The sequence below is a fragment of the Taurulus bubalis genome (genome assembly GCF_910589615.1).
Source record: "Taurulus bubalis genome assembly, chromosome: 9".
In the NCBI taxonomy this organism is placed as follows: domain Eukaryota; kingdom Metazoa; phylum Chordata; class Actinopteri; order Perciformes; family Cottidae; genus Taurulus; species Taurulus bubalis.
The window spans coordinates 21,012,256-21,026,565 of record NC_136597.1 but is presented as its reverse complement, the minus strand read 5'-3'; the positions used below and the strand labels follow the sequence as shown (position 1 = coordinate 21,026,565).

General features: G+C 38.5%; 1 protein-coding gene across 1 annotated transcript; it reads left to right on the top strand.

Moving 5' to 3' along the window:
* Positions 1-3,853: 3,853 nt before the first annotated feature.
* On the top strand, positions 3,854-13,877 carry parvb (parvin, beta; the record flags this gene model as incomplete). The annotated part of the gene is made up of 13 exons (XM_079224167.1): positions 3,854-3,893; positions 5,949-6,038; positions 6,487-6,557; positions 6,693-6,795; positions 8,412-8,552; positions 9,190-9,305; positions 9,780-9,838; positions 9,969-9,988; positions 10,487-10,548; positions 10,662-10,730; positions 10,982-11,083; positions 11,168-11,240; positions 12,964-13,877. 13 exons carry the CDS (start codon positions 3,854-3,856, stop codon positions 13,038-13,040), a joined length of 1,023 nt encoding a protein of 340 aa, XP_079080293.1. The 3' UTR covers positions 13,041-13,877.
* Between the last annotated feature and the right edge of the window lie 433 nt (positions 13,878-14,310).

The following is a 14,310-nucleotide window of genomic DNA, read 5'->3' as shown; positions in this document are numbered from 1 at the left end:
TGGTGGGACAGTCGCCAAACATCGTCAAAACATAAATATGTTTGGATGAATTGATACAGACTTATATATCACATCTGAAACATTTAGTCTGATCCACGTTAGTCCATTAGTTAAGAAAGAATGCTCAAAATACTCTGGTTGCAGCTTCTTTGACTGGATTTGTTGCTTTATGTTTTCATATCATTGTAAATGAAAAATATTTGTATTTTAGACTGTTGGTCGGGCAAACAAAAGCAGTTTGTCACCTCCATCTCTGGGACACATATGTCTGTTTCTCTACTATGATAACGAAAAATAATAGGGAGTTGCAGCCCTAATGTATATGTAGTAATACTGTCATGGCAGAGGGGAATACGGTGTTTCTTTCTCACCTTAAAGCTGCTTCAGGAGTTTAACAGAGAAAAGTGCAGACAGCTCAGCTCAGTGATTTAATTAGACGATAACGGAGTTGCATCCCTGGTTTAATGAGGAAATGAGAATAATTGTCTTCCTGCTGAAGGCTGTGCTTTAAGCTTCACTGAAACCAGTTGTATAGATTTGCTCATGGTTAATATAACTTGGTACACAATGAACATAGACCAGCATTTATCAGAATGATGTCCCAAAATTTGACATAGATGCAGAGTTGTGAAGTTGTTTTACAAATTAAAGGATATTATACGTTTTTATAGAGAAAGAGCAGCTTCAGGGATTGTTTCAAACCAATCAACACTAATCCAACTGCCACACATTGTTGGTTCCAGTTTATCAGAAACAAAAATTTGGGCAGTTGGTGGAATAAAACAAGCAATTTGAAGACGTCACTTTGGCATCTCGGGAAATTATGATGGAAAATGTTCCTTTTGGTATCACAGAAAAAAACAATTCATCAATCAAAAAAACAGCACTTTGAGTATGATGATAATGAAAATAAACGTTAGTTATATTCATCCGTATTGATATAGGAATTACCTTTTTAGAGCTAGCAGTTTCTATCTGCATCCAGTCTTTGAGCTAGGCTAGGCTAGGCTAACCTCGTCCTGGACCTATAACACACAGATATTAAACCTTCTCATATGGCTATGGGGAGCACACTTTTCCCAACATGATTTTGATAAAGAATCCACCACTTATCTTTATTTTTTGCCCACATTTCTGATGTTTTAACCTTTAATATGTTGTGTGAGGAGTCACAGGTTTGTCAGAAAAAACCTTTTAAACTCTAGTGCAGACTTCAGTGCCGGGTTAAGACATGTACAAGTGGAGGAAGGGAAACTTGTGATCGGAGGAGCCTTAAGCATTTTCCCTTTGTGCTGATATGTAATGAATGCTACAACAAAAAATATAACTGTTCCTATAATTTTTCAACCTCCAGCTTATCTTCAAAAAAACCCCTTGGTTGTCCCCAGCCCTTCATTTAGCCAACGGATGATTATAAGTCTGTGCTGAAGGTGATAAAGTCTGCAGTGAGGACAGAGGGGAGTCACGCAGCCTCAGCGTCTGTGTGAGAGCAGCTTGTGAGAGTGCAGTGCCCCTGTGTGGTCAAAGTGGATTAAAGCCCAGCTGATGAACACATTATTTTAATAAAGGTATAGATGATCTCGGAGATGTTGGAATAAAAAATCTGTAAACTCTGGGAGAAAAGCATTTGAGGTTTAGAGGTAATGACGCACAGCTCATGGGCTCAAATGCTGCTGCTGTTGTTGTGGTTTCTGTTACTTTTTGGTGTGGTACTTTGTATTCTTTAAGAGGAACACCCAAGAGAGACAAGTTGCCACTGGAAAAAATGCTTCAAGTTTGCTGAATAATCATTTACAGTGTCATTGGATGGTGCCCTTTAAGAAAGGGAGTAATGGTTTCTTTAATAGTGTCTTCACTCCTTAGCAGCGTGTGCACTGTTTAGTATTACGCATGTAAACCCTCCTTTTCCTGTTGTATCTGTGGTGGGATGGAAAGTGTTGCTTCAGTCTATACAACACGACATATAGGAACTTTTTTTACACAGCCCAGATGGCTGCATGTTCATGTCTCTTTCTGTATCCTGATAAACTGAAAGGAAGTCTGCATTTCTCTGACAAGGCTCAACTCCCTTTGTCAGCAACAGGCAGTGTTGCTTTATAAGGACGGAGAGAATGTACGTGAGATCACGTCCTCGCTGTATTATCTCAGGGTGAAGAGTATTTACTCTCTGAACATACGCAATAGTACTAAGATACAGGATGGATGCTGATAATAGTAAGTCATCTGTTTATTGTTGCTATTTCTTTTTTTACTCCCTTCATATACTCCTTTTATTGTTGCTAACTATCAAAAAGAGATAGAGGATTGTATACATCATGCATTAATTCATGTATTAAACATCCCCAAATTGTACAAATAAAACCAACATTATTATACATATATTACAATATATAGTTTTACTGTTGTTTATACTGTTGAGAAGTATTTAGCATTTCCGTGCAAATACTTTACAAATAATAAAAACATCCAAATTGAAAGTAAATTGTTATTAGCAGTCTTTATCCAGGAGATTCACTGATATGTTAATTTAAAAGAGTAAAGTTAATCCTAAAAAGCAAAGAATTTATGTGTTGTTTCAAGCAATTGTAGAACTAAAATGTCAAATAAAGGATAGTTAATTTTAAAATATTAGCTGATATAGTGTTGACTAATGTTAGCTGATTAATACTTTATATGTAACAAGAAAATGCAGCACAGAAATGCTGAAGATACGTTTGACATAACGTCATTTTACAGTTTCTTTATCCGAGAACCCTGAAATGTCAAACTCAGGAAGTATTTTGTCACAGCTTTTATAGTCCTCTTATTGGAAATGTTTATGTCTGTTATGTGTTTAGTAAAAAGACCAGTAGAAATCCAATATGGAGAAAACAGAATTACAACCCAACAGGTGAATAAAGTACATAATAAGTACATAATAGGTGTAAAAAGCCCCCTGTGGAACAGACTCAGTGGCTCTGTCATCTCCTGGCTGCTGTTACTCACTGGTGCCAGTGTTGGTGTAAATAACCGGGACTATATATAAGGTCCGGCCTGTCTTCTCCCTACAGCTGCATTATTTATATCTTTCCCCTGTGCCACTTTGAACCCCCCTCCCCTCCCCTCGGGAGCAGTGGAACCAAACAGACGTGGTCGATTTCAATCTGCTTTACGCTGTTGTTTACGATGCCGACTGATTACGCTGAGAACATTTTTATCTCTAAAGCCAAAACACATCTGACCGTACGCTGTTGCTGTTCTCTTGTGTCCCTTTCCATAAGGGTTTGTAAAAAAAAACGCTGGCATTCATTTGTGCAATGGAGCTGGCATTAGATAAATGTTCTCGACTGCAGGCTTTGATTCATATTGAATTAGTATAATTATGTTAACAGGAATACAGCCGCTGCCTGATTTATTATCCGCTGCAGCAAAACATAATAAAGGCGCCGTTCACATGCATTTATATTGAGATTAAAATGAAAGGATACCTGTCACAGGTCAGTGAAGTTGTGTCCTGTGTCCACCGTCAAACAGCCCAGAGGTTACTGGTGTTGAGTTGATGTTGTGCATTTATGTCCAGTGTGGACCTTCCTGTCCCAAACACACACACACACACTCACACACACACACACACACACACACACACACACACACACACACACACACACACACACCCCTCAGCGTCCCCTGTAACTGGACCACAGACGTGGGGTGGAGGGCTGTGACAGAAATAAACACGTGATGACGCCCATGCCACTGCTCAGTCCCACCGACTACAATTCTCACACACACACACACACATATACGTGCACTCCTGCATATTCTACCTTAGCTCGCAGCCATCGTAGGGAACCCGGCGGCGTATCGTGTGAACATGGCGGGGCTGCTGTGTGGCACCAAGAGGAAGAAACAAGGTAGATTTGGTTTTGATTTGAGTTCTTTGAGGAACTTGGAAGTTTAAATGGGGAAGCAGGACCTGTTACCTTAGTGCAACTGTAGGTTAACGTCCAGCAATGTGTTGTGTTGGTTGTTGTGGGAAAACAAGATGTAAGTAGTCACCACTTAAAATCACAGAATCGACTGTGTGTGAGTGTTTGTGTGTGTGTGTCTGTGTGAGGGTTGCTGTTATATTTCTGGACCCCGCGGGTGAAAGTATTTGTATTTCCATAAATCAACTCTGTAGAAATCTGTCATGGTAAATTCATTATATTGTGTAATTTGAACATTTTCACCCTCGTTTTACTCGACTGTGGGAAGTGCCGACAGCGGTAATTCAGTCGGATGGACTCGAGGGAGGAAGCAGCACAATTATGATGAAATGCAGTAAGCTTGCTCTGTAATTACAAAGCAAACTGCTGATCTGTAGAGAGATAGTTGATATTCCACTCTTTATGGGAAGTTTGAATCAGATTGGAAATCTGTGGGGACTCCTCCTCCCGGGGTAATTATGTCTCTGTTCATGCTTTGATGTTCATATTTCGTCCAGATTCTATCATAAATACACCGCTCCAGACTTTCTGTTATTATTATCCGTTAGAAACATCTATTTGACATACTTTTAATTTGAAAAAGAGCTCAGAGTGCAGTCATTGATTCTCCTCTCAGGTTGTATAAATAGCAAAAGTCAATGAAATGACAGATTTGAGGCCATTGATTGTAGGTCAGCCTGTTGCCGGTCAGACAACTAGTGCAGAGTGATGAAAGTACTGTGTCCATTAGGGGAAGAAAGCCTTTGAATCCCTGCGGTGTCTCTCCAGTCAGAAGTAAAAGCATCTCAGTGGAAATTGATTTTCATTCTATGTCTGAGTCAAAGTGTGCGTTAGTGTTTGTTACGTTGTGGGTTTGGTGTCCTTAAATAAACTTAACGTTTCACAGTTTGATGCTAAATTCTCATTCTGATCATATTTTCAGTATGTTGTATGTTTACACTAGGAAAATCATGCTTAAATACATGCTTGGATTACTTTATCTGACCCAGTTGGAGTACAAAGTGCATAAATCATGCACACAATGAAAGACAGTGCCTTACATAAAAGCAAATAATCATGACTTTTACAATAATACGAGGATGAATACAGTTTCATGAGAAATAAACATGAAAACGATGTGTCTTAAGAGTACCACGCCAACTTATTATTGCACAAATATAACATTATCTTTATAACATAGGACTTTTTTTAAAGGATAGAAATGAATGCAGCAGAACCAGAAATATTATCTTTTTCATTCCACACATTCTTCATCCTTGTCAATACATGCCGCCCTAATTACACACAATGCAAGTCGACCCGAGCAGTTTAAATTGTAGTTCAAGTGTGTTATACTATGATGTAAATCTAATCTATAGCTTCAAGCAGAGACGAGGAGTCGGCTCCAGAGGTCTGGTGAACACACTCCTTCCTAACGCCACAACTTCAGACTTTTTTTCAGCCCCAACCAACGCTGGCATCACTCTGGGACATTTATCAGACTTCACAGAGCTCTGGAGCCACGAAAGGCTTTATACAACAGCAACACAGAGACTTTTATGTGTAAAATCGGTTGAGTTCCACTTGTAAGCGTCTTGTTAAAGTGTCTACAGATTTAGAGAAACCTTCATAAATGACATTTTGCTCCGCTCTTACTTTTACGGACACTAACCAGAGAAGAGTGGTGGTGGTGGAGTGGCTGAAGAAGTGTCGGTGGAGGAGAAGCAGTATCCACAAATTGTCATCAAATCGACACCACACTTTCCCCACAAGGGGGATTTGTGGTGATTGTGCTCTAATACTGTTACCAGAGACTGTGACGGGCTTTCTATTTATTGTCTTCTTCTTTTATTTCTGTCCCACAGTCTCTCCCTGCCTATCTTTCTTGCTGCACTCAGAGAATGAAAATACAATGAATGCTCTTTTCTTCCAGTTACTTATAAGCAGAACTAACAATCCAAATATTTTTTTCCTGTTGATTTGCATCTTGTTTTCTTACAGTGAGTGATCTCCATGAGGAGGGGAAGAATGCCATCAACGCTCCCATGCTTCCCACAGGGATAGACATCCACCCAGAGGACACACTGCTGGGTATAAACACACACACACACACACATGGACATGTGAAACTACACATATTATGCTAAAGAACCATTACCTGAATGTGTAAAATGTCTTACTTTACGCAATCTTCTTCAAACTCAATTGCATTTCGAATGTTTTCAACTTCTTAAAACGTTTGCCTATCGCTGTCAGAGGTGACTGAGGTCACGGGGGATAATATGAATATGTTGACACATGTTGAGTAATGGAGACTTTGACAGTGGAGGAGCAGGAAATGAAAGTGGTTGCAGGGGAGACGCCTTCGTCCTCAGTCGGCATGAGAATCACCCTTGACGTCAGGGCAAAAGGAACAGTGTGTGCGTGTGTGTGTGTGTGTGTGTGTGTGTGTGTGAGAGAGACAGAAAGTGTGTAGGAAATAAAACGGGATATTTGAGTGACACCAGAAACTGAATTTCTCTCACATTATCTTCACCAGAGGAAAACGCTGAGAGGATCATGTTGGACCCAACGTCGCGGGAAAATCTTAAATTTAAAGATCTGCTGAAGGTAGTCTGGGATTCTATGTAGTGCTCAAGCATCGCATTTCTTCAGCACAATCGGAGCAGTAAAACATATGAAGAAACAATACATAGAAGAAGTTTGGCTGTAGTTTATTTTTATTTTGTTGTGATCTGTGCCCAGGTTCTGATTGACTGGATCAACAGTGAGTTGGAGGAAGATAGGATCATAGTCAAGGACCTGGAGGAGGACTGTTATGATGGACAGGTGCTCCAGAAGTTATTTGGTGAGAAATTGGTTCTTTGGCATCACAACTCTCACAGCGTAATTATCTACATGGCTTATTGTGGCCTTCAACTTGCATGTAACAACATGAAAAACAGTTATAGTAGAGAGTATATAATTACTGCAGTTTAGTGAATGTGAAACGATGCATGTATATTAGAGCAACAGGCTACTCCAATTACATTTTTATTTGCAGCTTGTGGCTTTGATATAAAGATGTTTTTGTTTCATATTATGAGTTTAATGTTTGACAGAGGTCAGTGACTAAAACCTTGCATTTTCAGTACACTCAGAGCTACACAGTGAGCAGCCATTCATATTTAAGTTTTCAGAAAATTAGCAGTAAGTTGCTACTACTATGACTACTATGAACAAAATTCACTCGCAACCTTTCTTTCATTTGGTAGCACATTGCCCACCTTATTTAATAACATGTGCTGATATTGGCCCACTCCAGTTTCCACTGTGATAAATGTGTATCCAGTATCTTTGGTCTGTTCGGGGCTTCCCCCTTGTGTCTCTCATTTGTTACAGCAGGCGGACCACAAACCTACAAGCCGTCACTGCATGCTAACGACTTCTGAACAATAAATCTTCCCGACCTCGCCAAATAAAAACAAAACATTAAAACAGAAACCCTGCAAGCATTTTTTTTGATGACGCACTACCGTGCAGGTTGGACAAAAGCACCCACTACTGTCACATGAATATGACGTAACGCCATTGTAACAGTAACAGTAATAAACACGATATTTGTATGATAACATTTGCAGTTATTTATGTTTTTAGTGGTAATATGTCACACGTGCATCTGTTCCTTCGTGTCCATGTGTATTTCTTGTGCTTCAATTATCTATTGCATTTATACATAGCACATGTTTTTCTTGTATGCTGATTCTTAAATTCTGTCGGGGGGTGTTTTGTAATCAAAGAGGAAAACTGAGCTTTTTTTCTTCACAATAAAACCGGCTAATTTTAGCAGCCTGGCAAAATGTGTCATCCGCTCTCAAACGTGTAAAAATAAAACATCAACAACGTGCATGTTCAATTAAAAAAAAAAGCCAGGTAGTACAACACAGGAGTGGCATTTGGTTGCATATGTTGCCGAAGTGTTAGAACAACAACTAAAACACAGCAGGAGACATTTAGTTAAGTGATGTGTGATTTTCCTCATTTCTGTTAAAGCCCTTTTTAGTTTTCACACTCTTTTATCACGGTTGCACCTTCTGTTCTCTCAGTCTTTTATTGCATCAGTGCCCATTTTAGATTTCCTTTCTTTATCAGTGTTGCTGGTTTCTTTTTATATATATTATATATTTGAACACACACACTTTAGATAAACTTCCTAAATCTTACTATTGCTGAGAGCAGAGGATCTTTGTTGTCTGCAGCCGCCGCATTTGTACGTTTTCAAGATCATCGTGTCCTTGTTTTCTAACAACATTCATAAAGATTTCCTTCCCATTTTTAATCTGTCCAAGAGTTCCCCTCATTTGTATTCAAACATTGCATGCTTGCTAGAGTTCACCTGTTCAACACAAGCCGCTTGATGGAAACAATTATTCAGTCTTTCCGCATTTGTTTGAGCTGATATCTCATCTCCCCTGTTGTCGACAGAAAAGTTGTCAGGCAGGAAGCTGAACGTGGCCGAGGTGACCCAGTCGGAGATCGGCCAAAAGCAGAAGCTTCAGACGGTTTTGGAGTCCGTCAACGAACTGCTGCGGCCTCACGGCTGGATCATTGAGTGGAATGTGGACTGTGAGTTTTACATCAGCCATTAGCCGCTTAAACTGCTACTCCAGCGATTCAGTTATGTACGTCTATAACGTTAGGAATCTCACAAGTGACAGATTTAAAAAGGAATGGTTCAAATTAAAGCAACGGAGATATCTTGATGATAACTTTTTGTTGCTAAAATGGGTCACGCTTCAAAAATGTGCCTACTTTTCCCATAATGCAACTCAATTGCATCTTTTTAAATTCACCATCCTTCAAACTCTCCACATCTATTTTGCAATGCAGGGTTTCTGTTGGAATGCTAAGATAACCCTGATGACATCTCTATGACATCATTGGGGTCATTTTGGCACAGATTGGAGAGCTCTTCTATAGCCACAGTTTTACAGGTTTTAACCTTGTGACATGCAAACTCAACTTCATGTGCAACATTGGTGGAATGCCTCTTCAGCATATCATGTTTTACCTTGCATAATTAATAGAAAGTATCTAATATAGTACAGAGTTTTGAGGGGCTTGCAGCTTTTTCCTTTTGAGTTTTGTCTCTTGAAAAAAAAAAGGTAACAGACCTGTCATCTTAAGAAAGGTACTTGCATCATGATGCTAGCTTGCAGTGAACAACGGGCTGACTGTCCTCTCTTCTGATTTTCCATCCCAGCTATCCATTCAAAGAACCTTGTGGCTATTGTATATCTGCTGGTGGCTCTCGCGATGCACTTCCTGGCGCCCATCAGGCTGCCGGAGCACGTCTCCGTGAAGGTGGTGGTCGTCAAGGTAAAGTGGCTCATCAACATCACACAGGATCGGCATTCATTGTCGTTATTGTACAATGACGCACGGATGGAAACTGAGGTTTATAGTTATTGTTATTCATTTATTTTAACTTTTATTTCACCCTCACTGAAATTACGAATATCTCCTTCAAGATTGCCGACGATAAATGTGACAAACAACACAAGACAAATAATGCGAAATATACCTCAAAATTGAACATAAATGTGTTGATAAAATCACAAATAACATTTACAATATGATAATTTCCTCTGAGAAACTGCCTGAATGTAACCTTAAACAACATCAGAAACTATGAAAATAACAAAGACCACCCAAAACAATAATATAAGTTTATATATAACTGTCTCACTCATCTATCAGTATTTGTCTTTGTACATGTGATTAAAATAAGAGGCATCAGTTGTAGTTATTCTCTCACGTAGTAACTGAAGCATTTTGATTTTGTTTGAGCAGAAACGAGAGGGAATCCTGCAGACGGCTCTTGTGACCAAGGAGCTGACGAGCACCACAGAGTAAGAGCTTGAGGATTGTCTCCACAATCATCCTCCTTTCTATATTAATGCTCTAATGTAAAGTAATAATAAGGTTTATTGTAGTATAAAGTATTAATGAATAGTTGTCTCTCATTTTCTTGTTTTTCAGAATGATGATGGGAAGGTTTGGTGAGTCCCAGACACATTTTATTATGGAAATGCTTCAGCATTTTGGGAACTGGGTTGTTCGCTTCCCTGCTGAGTTAGATCAATCACTCTAATATCTGTTTGTGAAATGTGATGCTACAGCTAGTCTAGCTTCATCTAAAGGGACCGAAATATGTCTTCTCGCACCTCTAAAGCTCACTAATAAACATGTTAAATCTTGTTTGTTTAATTCATACAAAAACTAAAGTGTAAAAGCAACAAGAGGAGACTATTTCTTTACCGGGTGCAGTGACTTCCGGTCTACTGCTTCATAACCCCAGCTGAATAACAACTGTACATTTACAACTTGCCAGGCTAGCTGTTTCCCTACTCTTTGTGCTAAGCTAAGCTAACCATCCTCCAGCTGTAGACGTATATTTACTGGATTGATATGGGAGTGGTATCGATCTTCTTATCTCAAAATCTCCCAAATTATCAAACTGTTCCTTAAAGTGTTTTGGTTTCTTCTTTTTTACAAAGAGAGAGACGCGTTTGACACTTTGTTGGATCACGCACCAGACAAGCTCAACGTGGTGAAAACGGTATTTCAGACCTTTGCTTTGCATGATAATACAACAATGATGTATATAATAGATACATTAATAATATGATTGTACTGTAAAAACGATTAATAGTTCCTTGATCCTGTTACCAGTCTCTCATCACCTTCGTGAACAAACACCTGAACAAGCTGAACCTGGAAGTTACTGAGCTGGAATCTCAGGTAAGAGATATAAAGCTTTACCTACAGACTCACAGTCCAGTGAATTATTACAAATATAATGAGTTTGTGTTATCTAAAATATTTCCATCCTCTCATTATACGCCTATTTGCATGGACAATTTCATTTTTCAGACATATATAATCCAAATCTGATTTGCTTCTGCAGTTTTAATATTGTATGTGCTGGAAACTGTTGTGCAGGTTCTATATATAAACTGCATATGTATTTATTTATGTCTGTGTGCATCCAGTTTGCTGATGGTGTGTACCTGATATTGCTGATGGGGCTGCTCGAGGACTACTTTGTCCCTCTGTACAACTTCTTCCTCACCCCTGAGAGCTTCGAACAGAAGGTGATCACATCCTCAAAAAGTGATATGTGTCAGTCAAACAGGAAGATTTTCAGCGACTCATCAGTACATTGTGTCCTCCCTCAGGTCCACAATGTGGCGTTTGCCTTTGAGCTGATGCAGGATGGAGGCCTGAAGAAACCCAAAGCCAGACCAGAAGGTATATAATAGACATTGTTATAAGATCAGATAAAAGACATTTTCATGGAGGTCGACTGAGATTATGAGTCTATTGCGTTGACGGGGACGGGCGTGTAAAAAGTGTGTTTAATGGAAGCTTTACAGTAGCAGTCATATTAAAGGTTGTCCAGTAGATGGAGACTTTGTCTTACCCTTTATCTCTGATGCTGGGTGATGGTGCTGAGTTCCTTTTGCCCCGAGCTGCACGTTTGAATAAACCATCCTGTTCTTTTTAAAGAGAGCTTATACTTAAATAATCAAAAATATGACTTACTGGCTTCACATAGTTATTATGTTGACTATTAGTTCATAAGTATAGTGTTTCACAGATTTTCACAGACACATTGTATTTGACCCATAATGCTCCACAAACCCCCTGTAGAGTTAGAAATGCTATTACAGGAATAGCTTTAAGTCGTCTAATACAGTTGACTGATAGCGTACTTTAACTGTAATCAGCATGTTACTTAACTGAAGCCTTCACATTTATATCAGGTACTCTAACTCATTTTAATCCCCAGAATATGATATTGAAAGAAAAATGTGTTCGATACTTTGCGACTTTAAATGTAACTGGTAACAGTCAGTGTAATCATGTCAGCTCAATATATTTAAGAACACATATTTACATATACAGTATACATCTCTTGTATGTACTTACATAATTCTCAGAGCTACTTTAAATATTCACGTTTTGCTCCACATTCTCATCCCATATTTCTCCATATTTAATATCCCACATTCCAGTTTTTAACCACTTTCTTTAACCACTGTACATACTGTTGATATTGCGCTTTGTACTTATTATTTTCTTTGGCATTAATTGCTTTTTCGATGTTGATTTTCAGATTTGTTTCTCTGTTGTATTATAAGTATAAATATTTGAATCTTGCATCAGTATGTGTAAATATTGTTTCCCTCCACACTGTATTCATGCAAATGCTTTCCCCTTCTTCAAACATGTTTTTGATTAAGTCAAAAGGGAAATATTTCCTTTTTGACTTAGTATTAATATTAATATTTCTTCTTGTGCAATAATTGGACATTATAACTATTATTTTCATACCGATATTATCTTCCAGCTGCTACGACAGTTATGTGTTCTCATTCGCATTCAGTTTGCTGAGCTGTGTGCACATCTGCAGGTTCATTATAAACTAAATTTATGATATCAACAGTGTCATCTGAGCTATCAGGGATATGCAGACGATAAGCGGCTAAAGGCGTCCTAGTTTAAATGATGATGCAATAGGACACCGCTGTAACAAAATGATGTCAGGCCTGAATCACCTAACAAAGACCTAGTTGTGATGAGAAATTACAATAAGCAAATAAGCACTGATGTAGTACATCATGTTGCTAATGAAGAGAACAGAGAGTGTTTTTGTGCTCTCCTGTTATGAAGTAGTACATCATATGATCTATGATGAGCTATTTTAAGCTTCATTTCATTTTCAAAATTACAAATAACCTTTGAAGGAAAGTAGTCCAACAGCAATCACAGTGGGAGCTCCTTTGCATTGTGAACATGATTGTATGGGAGCACAGCTCATTCATGTTGTGCTTCAGTGTTCCAAGGATCCAATTTTGTATCATATCAAATGAGATTTTGTGCATGTCAAAGGTCTAATTATTCTTCCTGAAACTCCTTAAAATAATTTCAGCAAATTAAAGATCTCTGCCGTATCCATTTTGTTTTCCAGATGTTGTCAACCTGAACCTAAAATCCACCCTCAGAGTCCTCTACAACCTGTTCACCAACTACAAGAACTCTGACTGAGCTTTTTCAGTTTCACCCCCTGACATCACTTCTGAATGCTGCCCCGTTCCTGCGCTGATATAATGCGTCACAGTCCGGACACTGGAGGAGGCCGACAGGGACTAAAAGTCATCATTATGTGGGACTTGTAAAGACCCACAGGGAGTAGCCTGAAAAAAAAAGCTCTGAATGTTAGTATTTTATCTTCTCCAAATGTCAGTATTTATTTATTCCTTCCTTGAATGTTAAATTCAACCCAGGAAACCCTGCGACCTTTAGCCTGCATTTGAGTACCGTCACAAGAATAATGGATGAGGGCAGGATGCTAAAACTGGAAAACATTTCTTTGTTCAATCCAGAATATTTAAGAAAGTTGAAAAATATGTTATATATTATATAAAAAAAAATATTATGTAAATATTAAAAGAATAGTTTTTGGAGAGACATATATTTGCTTTCTTGCCAAGAGTTTGATGAGAAGATTGATTCCAAGCTCATGTTTAACATCTTTAATATTTAGTATTCAGAGCTGGCCGCCGGTTTTCTTAGCTTAGCATAAAGACAAGAAACGGGGAAACTGGTCGCCTGGTGCTGATCAAAGAACACACAATCTGTGTAAAGCTCATTATAACACATTTATAACCAAAGGGTTTTATATTGCTTTTTTTAATCTGTTGAAAAATAAAAATGTCAAAATGACAATAACTGGGGAAAACCTTTTTAAAGTTTCGGGTTTTACAACATTATTGTCCATAGATAGAAAGGCATAGGTGCCTTTATTTTATGGGAACATCACTGCCATAAAACCTATAGATCATTTCAACAGAATTGCTAGGCAACAGCTTGAGTTCATGTCACCTGATGCCGTTCACATCCACTGGAGCAAGGACTAGCACCGCAAAAGGAAATAAACTGGGATTCATTTGGAACGTTTACGACTGAAATGGTCTACGTATATATTGCATTTAAAGATGCTAATGTTCCTAATGTAGCTCAATAACCACATATAATTGCACCATAATTGTCCATTAGAGTCAAAAGCTGAGATGGCTTTTCGTTAGCAGGAGTTCATCTTGACTGAAATTAGCTAATTTACTGAGCTAAAAAACGGCAATGACAATGTTTAATATAATAGCTATGGGAAAAAACAATAAGTACATTTAGTTTGAGCTTTAGCTAATAGCTGTGAGTATCTCAGTAGCTAGCTTTGAGTTGGTATTACTCTCTTTCTTCAGCTGTCTAGTTGGCAATCGGTTTAGTTTCTAGCTCTGCTTTGGAGAAAAAATTAAAC